The following is a 14,061-nucleotide window of genomic DNA, read 5'->3' as shown; positions in this document are numbered from 1 at the left end:
AGGATATGTTTGTTCAAAAAGTGTGACTGTATGAGAGAGAAATAAAGAAGAGATAATCATGTGTGAGGTACAATGATATTTATCGTAAATAATGAGTTATGTATGGATATTTGTTATGTATTGACTTTTTATTTTAAAAAGTGACCTATTGAAGTGTGACGTCCAAATAAGAAAATATGGTCTATTGAATTGAGACAGAAGGTGTATATAATATGGTATATCTATATTATACATTAAAAAGTTAGAGTTTTTTTTAGGTGAAAGTTAAAGTTTGTTTTAATAATAGTTTCAAATTGATTTTAATAGTAGTAATTTTATGATTTTTTTCAAAAATAATAATTTATTATATATATACACAAAATTGATTAAATTAAAGTTACAAATTGCACATTGAAAAGAAATGCAATATGCCATAAAAACTGCTTTCTTCGTGCAACATGTTTAAAAACTGTATCTGAATTTTAAAAAAGTGCAAACGGTAAATAAGATTATGCAGCAAAAAAAAATTCAATTCTTTAACTTATTTTCTGTAATTTCATTATTTTTTAAAATTGTATTATTTCATTCATGAAAGTTTATGCAATATACACCTTGTCACCTTGATGAATTCAAGATCGTAATACGAATTTAATTTTATATATAATATTTAAAAATGAATTTAAATAAACAAGTTATTGTCATTTAGTGATTTTCATCTTTGAAAAGTCCAATTAACAATTACTATGTCTATGTGTGGCCTTTCTAACAATATAAACTTAATGATGTGAAAAATTAGATATTTCACATAATCAAAATGGCGTCATTTTTTCTTTTTCTTTTGATTTTTTTAAAAGGCTTGAATAATATATCGATTAAAGTTTGGGCAAAATCCTCGCTAAGTCAATTTATGGTTTACTAAATGAGTGTATTTTCCTTGAATCCTCTTCTAAAAAATAATGTACACAAACTTTGAACTCAATTATGAATTATTACATAACTTTTGAAATACATAACCTTACGATTTGTCACCTTAAAAATTTGAGGAAATCAATCCACAACTAAGCCAATTCTCGCATTGACAATTTAAAATGATAAGAGATTTAAAATGCATGAATAGGGGAGAATGTGGGCGGAGGAGTAGTGAAGGATCCATTAAGCAAGCCCAAAGCGATGTAACGGTAAGCGGCCTCCGTTAAATGGGCCCCATCCCAATTCGCATAACCTTTCGGATCCGAACAGGCCTTCGATCCAACATGACCGCATCTCGCTGAATTATTGAAATTGTATGGCCCACCTCCTCCACAGCAGGTCACTAACGTCTCCGTAAAAGCTGCAGTTCCCACCATTAAATTAGCTGATACAGTTAAATTTATAATAAAAAAATATATATATTCCACTCACCGTAATGCTTGGGAGCATGGAAGAATCTCTTAGCAGCACCATAGTAATCAGCATAGCTGATTTTTGCATGAGGATATTTATGCCTCAACTTGTCCAAAGCAATTTTGAGTTGAGAATTGTGGTACTTTGAGAAAGCGTTATAAGCTTTCAGACACCCGTTTTTGTCGTAGGCTGTTGCATCACTTGTCCTGAACAAGGTTAGATACACCGAGTTGCAGCCAATAGGCAGATTCCCAGGCACTATCAGTTCTACTGCGCCTTCCTCTATAAGCATCTGTTAAAGAAAAGGGAGATCTAACATTAATTAATAGCTTTGTCATTATTGGACCATCGATCTTGATTGATATAACTGAAATTTGAAAACACATGAGCAGCTACGTAAATAATAATGGAGTACGTAGCTTAGCCTTACAGCAGTAGCTGCAGAAATGGCTCCAACAACCGCAGGTACCGTTGCCTTAAGTTGAGTAATGGTTCCACCGACAAAGAATGGGTAGTTGTAGTCATTGCCACCAATCTCCCCCACCAGAAACAGACTTCTTTTGAAATACTTTGCACAATCTGTAACAACCTCTCAACATATTAGTTGACAAACATGGTTTTTACATTTTTTTTAGGGCGCATTTGATGTTAATTGTGAAAGAAAATCATGTGCAAAACAAGCTTGAAGCTTAATTTTCTTATGTTGTTAATGAGTATACTTGTTGGATTGTACGTTTTGGTGCAATTTCAGAAAACATGAGTCAAAATTAGGAATAATGGTCTTTATAGGCAAAAACAAATCGAAAATCACACTTTAAACAAAGGAGCTATGACCGTAACATGTATACTGCAAGGAGCTACATAGGCCCCGCAAGTCACTCTCTGCGACTGAACCGCGCTATATTTCCTGATGCTGGACAATGTGTCCCGAAAATCAAACAAAAATACACTGTAATCTAGTTCCTATGATAATTGTCATTCAAGTCAATTTACTAACTAAGTTTAATTATTAATTTGCTTTTAAGTTTGTTTAATTGGTTTATTTTAATTAATCAAAGAACTCTTGAACTTTAATTATCTATGTGATACGATGTTACTTCCACTTATTGCAACTACACATATGCATGCGTTGTAGTGAAAATAATTTAGGGAACTTTAGTGTTTAGGTTGCGTTTACTTTGATGGATACATTTATCCATAGGAAAAGATGGATAACAAAAATTTATGCCTTTAAATGTCTCCTTTCTTTTCCAACATTTGACACAAAAGCATTTTTCCTTCTTTATTTTCACTTCAACGATGGATAGAGGGATAATATTATCCATCCTTGAAGTGAAAATAATTAAAAAATGAAAAATTGTGAACTTTTCTTTTGTGTAAAATGTGAGGAAAAAAAATGAAACATTTAAAGACATAAATTTTTGTTATCCATCTTTTTTCTATGGATAAATTTATCCATCGATCAAAGTAAACGCAGTCTTATATAATAAACAGTTAAAATAAGACATAGACAGACTAGCTAGCTTATTAAAATCATTTTTTTTAGGGATTATATATTTAAATCATTTCAAATATTTTGAAATTGGACAATACTCTATCTAAATCGTACTTCAAGTTTGAACTATAAGCCCATAATATTTGAAACGGTATCATGCAGTGGAACCACCTTAACCATCACATGTCAGTTCTAGTGTTAATTGGAGGTGAAATTATTATAAAGAGTATGATTTCCATCAGTGTTTTATCTTCGACTTCAATATTCGTAACAACAAAATTTTGGTCTTACATAATGATATGTTTTGATTTAGATGTACATATATAGTAGTTGTAAAAGTTACCTTGTTTGTGGGAACAAAGAGTGGACTTGAGGTTGTTGAACCAGCCAAGTTGAACACTTAATGAATCATTTGTCCAAAGAATCTGCCCGATCTTGCGATCGTAGAAGAATTTTGGGTCAAGAGCAGTAGCTCCTGCTACTGCGAAATTCACCCCATGCTCAAACTTTTCATCTTTACCATGAGATAAATACGGCGGTAAATACGGTAAACCATATGCCTCCGCTGCAATGTCACAAACCATATATATATATATATATGTCTCATTACATCATAACATGCCACGTGTGAACACGATCACTGCACTTAGCGAAATAAAACAGAATTAATGTACCTATAAAGTCGACAATGAGGCGGCCGTCGGAGCAACGGCCGGTGGCATGGCGGAAGAATGTTTGGCCGTAGGGGAGTTCTCCGATCACCGGAAACTTGATAGCTCCGGAGAGCAGGAAGTTTCCGGTGTCGGCGAGCGAATCTCCGAAGCTGAAAATTGAGTCATACTTTGGAGGAGGGCTGCTTAAAACTGTGATTGAAAAGGTTAATACGAAGAAGAAAATGATTTTCATGCTACCAAGTTTCCAATCGATACAAGAGAATTTTCAACTAGGAAACAAAACAAGTGCTGCCTTTGGGCCACTCATCAATTAATACTGCGAGCAGCTAGCCTTAAATATATAGCTATCACTCCAACTGCTCTGCCGTGAATTTTAGTTGGACACTGATAAAATGGCTAATTTTTTCTACAATAAATCTACGCATCCACAAACTAGTATATTAAGAAAAATCTTGATTTATTTAATTTATTTTTTTTAAATAAAAACAAAATTTAGTTATTTTATTATATATATTCTCTATATTGTACTATTTTTTTAATTTTTTTTTGGCATTTTTATTTTTAATTTAATTTTTAATAAAAATAGAAAAGTTATCAAAAAATTGCACAAAAATAACTACAATGTAGAGAATATAATAAAATAATTAAATTTTATTTTTATTTTAAAAAATAAGTTAAATAAATAAAATTATTTTCTATTTAGATAAATTGTGGGTGGCCACAATATGCTGTTTAGCATCACTCTTTTTTTTTATATATATACAATCAGAAGTAGATATCTTGTGTGAGTAATTAAGAGCGAAGAAAATTAAATAAAGACATCGTGAGTTGAATTTTAGTTCCTACTTCCTAGGTTAATTTGTACTACTGTATTAATTTATTTTGATTTTACGGTGAAAGTACTACAATAGTCTTTTTTAACCGAGTATATATCATGATTCAAGCATTCAAACAACCACAGTCATCACTCTGGGAGTCTTTTTTTTTTTTAATTTTATTTACAACAGTCATCACAAATAACAAACGCATGCTCGAATAATGGACATGGGCGAAATACAACACTCTGGAAAGTCAAATATTTCGAGATTAGTTCAACTATCAGAATATAAAAATGTTACTATAATTTTTTTTTTGCTACACTAAGGCCTTTTATTTTGGTCACGCATTTTCCGTTCCCATGTCATAATAAAAGTCAAAAGTAACAAGGCAAGCTATTTGTATAAAACAGAATTATACAATGGAGTTGTTAAATTAGGAGGACCAATTGAGCAATTCTACAAACAAAAACGAGTGTGATAGCAACTCTACAACTGAAGCTAATTCTTTATCATTGTTCTAGGTTGGACTCATGCAATAATACAATTTTATATGCAAATTCACTGAGGTTTTTGAGGATTTTTATAAGAAACCATATGTATATAATTAGATCAACTAGGATTTTGTAAAGATAGAGCGAAAGATCAAATTATTACCCAACGACATATGCATATTGCAGCCTAAATTAATTAACACAATAACTCAAAATTAGTCATTGGGCCATAACCTTTCTCTGTGTTTCCTGACGAGGACTCAGCAATGAAGGCAATACTCTTATTCTTCTCCAATTTGTTGGGACGCATTCCCATCTCAAAGGTACGAAGGGGCCCAATTAGTTCATGGAGAGACATGTCAGAGAGTCTTCTGGCTTCCTCAAAGACAGTGGTCTTTGTTGAACATACAAAGTCAGGAAAAGCAGTATACAAAGTCAGAAATGAACAAAGTCATAAATGGATCATGCAAAGTCAGAAATGAACAAAAATCCCTTAATCATAGGGATTTTTGTACGACTATCTTCTTCCCTTTGTAGTATAAAATGAATGATTGTAAATCAAACAATATCAAGCAATACAATAACAATCATTTGCTTCTCTTTATCTTTCTCTATGCATTATGATAATACCATGTTTTAACATGGTATCAGAGCAGGTTCAATCCTAGGAACTCAGAAACAAATCATCATCGTTCATAATCCAAATCCAAAACCAAAACCGTTCCTAGCCAATTCACCAAATCAAGGCAGCCCCTGTTCTTCATTTCCTGGAAAAAAAAAATGCCAGGAGAGATTGAAACCATAAACCAAACAGATTCAAATAACCCAAATCCAAACAGAATCCACAGAATGGGTCGAAGAGACCCAAATCCAATCAACTACAATGAAGAAGGGATTAATAAGCACCGAAAACTGATCGGAAATCACCGATTATTTCAGTTCCTCCCTGGATTAGATAGGAGATACGACAAACTTTGTCGGGACATTCTCAAGAAAGTCCCCGTTCCCTCAGTCAAGTCGGCGTTCTCAAAAGTGAGAAGGGAGGCCGTCCGACTACAAAACTTGCAGCCGGCAACCAACCGCTCCGACATCGACGTCTCATCATCGAGAGGGGTCGGAGCCGGACTCGCCGCCACCCACCGCCCTACTCAGCGGCCTGAGGTCCGACCGCCACACACCGCCGCCGGTCCAGGCAACGCCACCAACCACACACATCGACATCAACGGCTGCAGGCTGTCGGTGTCGCTGGTCAGAGAGGACATGAACGAGATCGCCGGCGACGCGAAATTAATGGTGGTCGACGACTCCTTCCGCTCGATCGGATTCGGTAGCCGCTGAATCGGCGTAGGGCAACGGCGGTTGCTATGGACCGGTCGCCGGAGACTGGGCATATTGGAGGAGGCCGAATTGAGGAGATTGGCGTGAATGGAGAAGGGCCGAATGAAGGAGGCGGAAATTCTAAGAATTCAGGTATAGGGTTTGGTGTTTTTACACCAAACCCTCCCAATTTCGCATATTTACACAAAATACCCCATGCCTTGCCCATAAGTCCCTCAGATTCTCGTCTATTACAAAAGTCACCCCATGCTATACAATCTGCCCCACTTGATTTACAAAAATTACATAAGTGCCCTAGTTTTCTACATAATACTAAAAGCACCTCTCAATTATGTAGAAAGTCACTAAATACTTCCGCTGCATATCAAATCTCTAGTGATAAACAAGATAGAGATAAAAGATGGATTTTTGACTGTGGGGCTACTGATACAATGACATTCGATAAAACTGATATCATTGAGTCATCACCATCATATCGAACACATGTCCAAACTGCCAGTGGTGACTTGACTCAGGTTGAAGGAGCAGGAACAATAGACATGTCCAAACTGCATACAAATTACTCCCACTTTAAGGCTTTCAAATTATCTATATGTCCCGTCTCTTTCACACAAATTATTATCTATTAGCCATGTCACAAAAGAACTCAATTGTACCATGATAATGCATCCCCACTTCTGTTTGCTTCAGGATATCAGGACGGGGGAGATTATTGGGCGTGGCACTGAGCGGGATGGATTGTACTATGTGGATGAGATAGCTCAACAAGGCAAGGTGATGCTGGCTCACGGAACTGCTGACCGAGAAGCCTGGCTTTGGCACCGTCGGTTAGGGCATCCATCCATGGGGTATCTTAAGCTTTTATTTCCTAAATTAATAAAAAATGATGAGAATTTATCTTGTGAAACTTGTGTTTTAGCTAAAAGCCACCGAAAATCTTTTAAGCCTAATGACACACAAGTAAACTCCATATTTTCTCTTGTTCATTCTGATGTTTGGGGTCCTTCACCCGTGGTAGGGGGACAAGGTTTTAAATATTTTCTGTTATTTATTGATGATTGCACTAGGATGACATGGGTATATTTTTTAAAACACAAATCTGAAGTTTTTGAAAAATTTACTCATTTCCATACTATGGTTCAAACTCAGTTTCAGAAAAACATCCGAACCCTTAGAACTGATAATGGAGGGGAATTTGTTAATAATTCCATGAAAATATTTTGTCAAACAAAAGGGATTATTCATCAAACTACTTGCCCCCACACTCCTGAACAAAACGGAGTTGCCGAAAGAAAAAACCGAATTTTACTTGAAATGACTCGTTCTATGATGATTGAGTCTCATGTTCCCTCCTCGTTTTGGCCCGAGGCCGTGGCAACCTCGGCTTACCTTATTAACCGTCTCCCTACTAGGACTCTTAAACTTCAAACACCATTACAGAAATTGTCTACTCTGGCCTCCATACCTCTTGCCCTTACACTTCAACCACGGGTCTTTGGGTGCTCTGTTTTCGTTCACATTCCTAAACATGAACGCACCAAACTCTCTCCTTGTGCAGTCAAGTGTGTGTTTGTAGGATATGGAGTTAATCAAAAAGGATATAGGTGTTACAATTCCAAAACCCGTCAAATCATCACCACCATGAACTGTGATTTCCTTGAAACTGAGTATTTTTACGATAACCACCTTACCAGTCAGGGGGAGAGTGAGAGTGAGATCGACTTGTTAAGTTGGTTACCAATGCCAGTCCCGGAAGCAGATCCAACAGAAAAAGTTAACCTAGCCACCGAGCTTACTTCATTCACATCTGAGCAATCCAATCCACCGCCGCCCCAAATATCTTCTTCGCCACTGATATCTGAGGTAAGAGATTCTGAACCTATTACTATGATTTCGGGTTCTACTGATCCTGTTTCTCAAGTGGTTGAAGAAGAAGAAGAACAGGAAGTACAGTAGGAGCATACCATGGGTGCAGACAATGAGAGATATGTGTTACCCCCTAGAAGTACTCGAGGAATTCCTCCTAAACGTTATTCACTAGAAAAGTTTGGGAAGAACTCTCGGTATTCTATTGGGGGTATCGCCAAAGGGAACCTATCCAAAACTACCGCTGCCTATGAAGTAGCTTTGTATGACGAAGAGATCCCAAAGAATGCAGAACAGGCCATAAAGATTCCACATTGGAGAGATGCCATGAAGAAAGAAATAAGTGCACTGAATCGAAACCATACATGGGAGAAGTGTAGACTACCAAAGGGGAAGAAAATTGTAGGATGCAAATGGGTCTTCACAATCAAAAGGAGACCGGATGGATCTATTGAGCGTTACAAGGCTCGATTGGTCGCAAAAGGATACACACAGATGTATGGGATCGACTACGAGGAGACCTTCTCACCTGTTGCAAAGATGAACACTGTCAGAGTGCTCCTCTCAATTGCTGCCAATAAGGACTGGGATCTTCATCAGTTCGATGTTACAAATGCTTTCCTTCATGGAGAGCTTGAAGAAGAGAGAGAAGTCTACATGGAGGTGCCTCAAGGTTTTTCAGGAGATTTTGGAGAGGGTGAAGTCTGCAAATTGAAGAAAACCTTATATGGGCTCAAGCAGTCTCCCAGAGCTTGGTTTGGAAGATTCACTGCAGCCATGAAGAAGTTTGGGTACCAGCAAAGCAACTCAGATCACACCTTATTCTTAAAGAAACGAGGTGATCTGATCTCTTGTTTAGTCATCTATGTTGATGACATGATCATAACAGGGGATGACACAGAGGAGATTCAGAAGTTGAAAGAAAGCTTGTTCAAAGAGTTCGAAATGAAGGACCTTGGGAGACTAAAGTACTTCCTCGGGATCGAAGTACTCAGATCGAGGAAAGGGATTTTTATCAATCAGAAAAAGTATACTCTTGACCTTCTTGCAGAAACTGGGATGCTAGATTGCAAGCCAGCTGAGACGCCTATGACTGTCAATCATGGGCTACATATTGTGAATGGAGCTGAATTGACGGATCGAGGGAAATACCAACGTTTGGTAGGGAAACTCATCTATCTTTCCCATACTCGGCCTGATATTGCGTATGCTGTTGGTGTTGTTAGTCAATTCATGCACCAACCACAGGCTGACCACATGGAAGCTGTGCTCAGAATTGTGAGATATTTGAAAAAGACTTTTGACTATGGAGTGCTGTTCAAAAAGACTGGACACCTTGAGATACAAGCTTACACCGATGCTGACTGGGCAGGAAACCCGAATGACAGAAAGTCAACAGCTGGATACTTTGCATCTGTGGGAGGAAATCTTGTCTCATGGAGAAGCAAGAAACAAAAGGTGGTTGCTCTCTCAAGTGCAGAATCAGAATTCAGAGGAATCAAGAGTGGGTTAACCGAAGTCCTTTGGCTAAGAAGATTGTTGATGGAATTAGGCCTTCACCCAACAAAGACGTGCCAAATGTACTGCGACAACAAGGCTGCCATCAGCATATCTGAGAACCCAGTTCAACATGATAGAACTAAACATGTCGAAGTGGATAGGCACTTTATCAAGGAAAAGATTGAGGAAAAGATTGTGGAGCTCCCGTTTGTGAGGTCTGAAGATCAGCTCGCTGATATTCTAACCAAGGCTGTGGACTTCAAAAGTTTTTCAGAAGTTCTCTCCAAGTTGAGTATCGGAAATCCCGTCACTCAACTTGAGGGGGAGTGTTGAACATACAAAGTCAGGAAAAGCAGTATACAAAGTCAGAAATGAACAAAGTCATAAATGGATCATGCAAAGTCAGAAATGAACAAAAATCCCTTAATCATAGGGATTTTTGTACGACTATCTTCTTCCCTTTGTAGTATAAAATGAATGATTGTAAATCAAACAATATCAAGCAATACAATAACAATCATTTGCTTCTCTTTATCTTTCTCTATGCATTATGATAATACCATGTTTTAACAGTCTTGACATCATATTTTTCGATCAAAGATCTATGATCTTTCAAACGAGTTTGTTCTCGAGAATCTTCTCATCGTGATAGTCAGTGATACTCTCATTATCCTCAATCTTCAGCAGCTCAAGTTGAGTAGTATGTTGTTGAATTCTTGAGCTTTTAACACGTCCATTCCCTTCATACGTGTTTTGAATAACATCTGATGCTTCTTTGGCACTTTAACACATCGAGATTAGGGTGAAAAAAGTTGGTACAAGATGCAAATTATAGTATTTTCAAAACTAGTTGAAAACTTAATTAAGAAGCAAAAAAACGAGACACATATGAGAAATTAATTACAGAAGCAATAGAAATTATATAGTTTTGAGCTATAGAGAGTGAAGTCCCATGATCTACTGCGGATTGGGAGGTCGACTATTAGCAGCAGAAACACGAGATCCCCATTCCAGGTAATTCTAGAACGAAACAACACGAGTTTTAATAAAACGAAGACACATGGCAAAACAAATCTTTTAATTAATTTGATTAATTAACAAAAGCAAGAGATGACCAATTTTTCAGGTAATTGACTTCTATACATAAAGTGATTCTATACAATTCGGAAAGGGCCAGGATATGTGTAAATTTGTTTTTGTGGGGACTTGTCCAAGCCATATTATTAATTAGGTCGACGCTAGCTCACTCCAACACTTTTATGATTTTCACTAAGATATATAGAGATATATAGTAGACATAAAATAAAATGATTTCAAAAGTATTCCCACCAACATTTCATTTTCTAGAAAAAAATACAACCCAATTGATCTTAGATTATTTATTGCTAAAAACCAAAAGTTCAGATACGTTGAATAGGCGTTCATGACCATAAATTGTTGGAAGACAAATTAATTAATTAAGCACATGAGGAATTGATTGGAGGAATCGTATAAGATTGTTTGATTAAACCCTTTGCTATAACTCTGTATGCTGCTTCTGTCAAATGCAAACCATCCCAACTCACATACTGCGATGGATCCTTGCACGCTTTGGCTCCACCCTCCAACACACGAGTATCGACTTTGTAGGGCCCACATTTTGGGCAACAAGCTGCGAGTGCTCCTTTCGCAAACCCTAGAACAAATATATTATCAATTAATTGATCCATATATGATATATCATCAGTTGCGTACGTACCATATTTGTGTGGGGAGAGATAGAAACGCATTGCAGCGCTGTAGTAATCCGCGTAGATTATTTTGGTGTGAGGGTGCTTCTTTTGAATGCGATCAACTTCTGCACGAAGCATGTTATTGTGGTAGCGGGCAAATTTGTTCAACCAATTGAGGCAACCTGTTTTAGGGTCGTAATCACTTTGATTTGAGCTTTTGAACTGTGTGAGATAAGTGGCTGAGCACCCTATGGGTAAGTTGCCTGGAACCACTAGCGTCGCTGCTCCTAGTTTTATCAGATCCTGCATGCATTTATAGATTTATTTTGACATTTTAATTATATATTATCGTGCCGTGAATTTACATAGAATGTTTGTAGTAAAGGAGTTTGCTAAATTTTTACCCTAATAGTTGAGCTGATGGCTCCGACAACCTTAGGCACAAATGTTCCGACCAATTCCTTGCTTTTCCCTCCAAGTAATGCGTGATTATAGTCATTGCCTCCTACCTCTCCCACTAGGATCAAAGAGGCCTTAAGAAAGTTTTGACGATCTGAATCATGAAAAACGAAAGATTAATTACAAAGGGTTGATGCAAAATGCTAGATTATATTTTGAGTTCCATCTCAACAGATAAGTCCAGCTGATCGTAGACATACGGTATGAATATCAGTTGAATTCCTGTTTAATATTTCTTAATTAGTGTAATAACCTTTTTCATAATTTAATCAAAAACTAGAATTATAAAGCTTCGACATGTCAACTTCTTTTATTAATTTTTAGCATGCAAATATGGTAGACAGTAAGAGACTGTATATATTAAGTATCGTATTATCTTAATTTTGTAATAGGATTTCCTAAATTTGAATATAAAATGGCTAACATTTCTACATGGAAGTCATCATATAGATTTATTGGGTTGCCTAAATCATTAATTATTATTTGCCAGATCCGCCTATAAATCAGCCTAGCAATTAATAAAAAAAACTTTTAAATTAATATATTTTGCATGATTAATTCCGATATTATCGGTTTACAGATGTGTTACTAAAGGGATGAGATCCAGTGTCCCACAATTTTATGTGTGCTATTGTGTCCCATGCTTATATCTATTATTTTTAAAATATTTTTTACAAAAATAAAATTTATTATAATACTATGAATTATATTTAATTTTTATTTCAAAAAATTAAATTTAAAAAAAAGCATATACCATGACTTTGAATTTATCAACCTATTATTAGCTAATAAAAGAGAAATTAAATGATAAAAAATAATTATATACCTTAAAGTGATGGGATAAACCCTAGTTAATAATCACAAAATTAAACTAAAGTATACAAAGTTGAAATTGAAGAAAAAATATATAAGTAAATAAACAAAATTGAAAGTGAGACACAAAGTGGGACATAAAATGTAGTACACAGAATCTCATTCCGTTACTAAAAGCTACTCCACTTTAATTTTAAGCCTAATTAAGGCTCAGCTCTCCTCCCTAAAAGTTTCACATTCTGTTACTTGAGAATTACATTAAGAAAACTTATCAGCAGAAGAAATCAAATTGAAAAAAAGAAAGAAAAGAAAAGAAAAAACCACATGTTTTTCTGACCTGAAGGTTTATGATAAAATTTGGGCAAGAATTTATCCTTAAACCAACGCAACTGATCCACCAGGGAAATATTTGCATGACGAACTTCGACCCCTCTGCTCACAAAAAATGAGTCCGGCAGCGCAGTTGCTCCCGCCACCGCAAAATTCACGCTACCTCCGCCGCTCGAATTCTTTCCATCGTAAAACGGCGGCACCAAAGGAAGCCCCATGTATTGAGCTGCAAGCCAGGCCAGTTGAATTATTATTAAATTTTAAATACTAATGAATGTGTGAAAGGTATATATACCAATGAAATCGATAATGAGGCGGCCGTCGGAGCATCTTCCGGTGGGATGATGGAAGAAGGTTTCTCCGTAGGGCGGCATCTCGAAAAAGAGTGGAGGCTCCGATGGATACAGGTGTGGTAGGTTGCCGGTATCTGCTAGTGAATCGCCGAAGCCAATTATGGATTTGAAGCATGAAGAAGAAGCGCAAGCGCGTTTGGTTTGTGATGATAATATTAAAAAGAGAAAGAAAAATGTGATATGGTGAATTGTTGAATAGGAAGACGATGAAGCCATTGGATTAATGCAGCAACGCAATATCTTATATGGATCCGTACGTGTATGAGACAAAATGACGCTTTTTATAGGAAAACTATAAAAAAAAAAGTGGGGGATGAAAATCATTGTAATTTGTCCAGATTTGTTTCCCTTAATTTGTAGTATTTGCTTAATATTCAAATTTGACTAAATTTTCAAACTTGAGTTCATTCTGGTGGGGTTACTATATAAGAATTTTACATCAATCACGGACTTTTTTCCTAGATCTTCTTTTTTTTGGTGATAGTTGACTCTTTATATTTAGGCCTCTTTTGCTTGACATTATCCTAGCTTTGATATGTTTGTATTGTCCAAATCTCGATCGCACATTTTAATTCGTATATATGTCGTACTAAGCATGTGACACGTGACAAAGGCCTTACAAGGCAAAATACACGCAGGGATGAAATAGGAATTAAAATTTTGAATTCTTTTTTGTCGACTTTTTTTTTTCTCGCACAGACGCTGCATGCCATAATCATGTATCTTCTTTATAATACCATTAGACCTTGACCTACATGGCATGCTTAGAATTGTTCCATTTCAAAAGCTTACCATATATAATCTTCATTATTTATTACTCCCTCCGTCCACTAATTCAAGGCCTTCTTT

At 36.3% G+C, this 14,061-nt stretch overlaps 2 protein-coding genes across 2 annotated transcripts; both read right to left on the bottom strand.

Moving 5' to 3' along the window:
- Positions 1 to 947: 947 nt before the first annotated feature.
- On the bottom strand, positions 948 to 3,889 carry LOC130985423 (GDSL esterase/lipase At5g45910-like). The gene is made up of 5 exons (XM_057908388.1): positions 3,532 to 3,889; positions 3,201 to 3,422; positions 1,793 to 1,941; positions 1,381 to 1,654; positions 948 to 1,309 (listed from the first exon to the last, which is right to left on the bottom strand). Exons 1-5 carry the CDS (start codon positions 3,761 to 3,763, stop codon positions 1,080 to 1,082), a joined length of 1,107 nt encoding a protein of 368 aa, XP_057764371.1. The 5' UTR covers positions 3,764 to 3,889; the 3' UTR covers positions 948 to 1,079.
- Positions 3,890 to 10,911: 7,022 nt separating this feature from the next.
- LOC130985419 (GDSL esterase/lipase At1g28570-like) lies at positions 10,912 to 13,386 on the bottom strand. The gene is made up of 5 exons (XM_057908387.1): positions 13,155 to 13,386; positions 12,867 to 13,085; positions 11,662 to 11,810; positions 11,284 to 11,560; positions 10,912 to 11,220 (listed from the first exon to the last, which is right to left on the bottom strand). Exons 1-5 carry the CDS (start codon positions 13,231 to 13,233, stop codon positions 11,003 to 11,005), a joined length of 942 nt encoding a protein of 313 aa, XP_057764370.1. The 5' UTR covers positions 13,234 to 13,386; the 3' UTR covers positions 10,912 to 11,002.
- Between the last annotated feature and the right edge of the window lie 675 nt (positions 13,387 to 14,061).

Source organism: Salvia miltiorrhiza, chromosome 5, assembly GCF_028751815.1.
Source record: "Salvia miltiorrhiza cultivar Shanhuang (shh) chromosome 5, IMPLAD_Smil_shh, whole genome shotgun sequence".
Taxonomy (NCBI): domain Eukaryota; kingdom Viridiplantae; phylum Streptophyta; class Magnoliopsida; order Lamiales; family Lamiaceae; genus Salvia; species Salvia miltiorrhiza.
The sequence above is the reverse complement of the archived record's forward strand: the minus strand, read 5'-3'. Positions and strand labels throughout refer to the sequence as shown.

What these genes read in the sequence shown, in the direction of transcription:
- LOC130985423 (XM_057908388.1), bottom strand. Translation starts at nt 3,763, where the DNA reads ATGAAAATCATTTTCTTCTTCGTATTAACCTTTTCAATCACAGTTTTA. An exon ending in CCATTTCTGCAGCTACTGCT is followed by an intron (nt 1,655 to 1,792) that starts GTAAGGCTAAGC and finishes TTTCTTTAACAG; the next exon opens with ATGCTTATAGAGGAAGGCGC. An exon ending in CCATGCTCCCAAGCATTACG is followed by an intron (nt 1,310 to 1,380) that starts GTGAGTGGAATA and finishes TGGGAACTGCAG; the next exon opens with CTTTTACGGAGACGTTAGTG.
- LOC130985419 (XM_057908387.1), bottom strand. Translation starts at nt 13,233, where the DNA reads ATGCCGCCCTACGGAGAAACCTTCTTCCATCATCCCACCGGAAGATGC. An exon ending in ATTTTATCATAAACCTTCAG is followed by an intron (nt 11,811 to 12,866) that starts GTCAGAAAAACA and finishes TTCATGATTCAG; the next exon opens with ATCGTCAAAACTTTCTTAAG. An exon ending in CCATCAGCTCAACTATTAGG is followed by an intron (nt 11,561 to 11,661) that starts GTAAAAATTTAG and finishes AAATGCATGCAG; the next exon opens with GATCTGATAAAACTAGGAGC.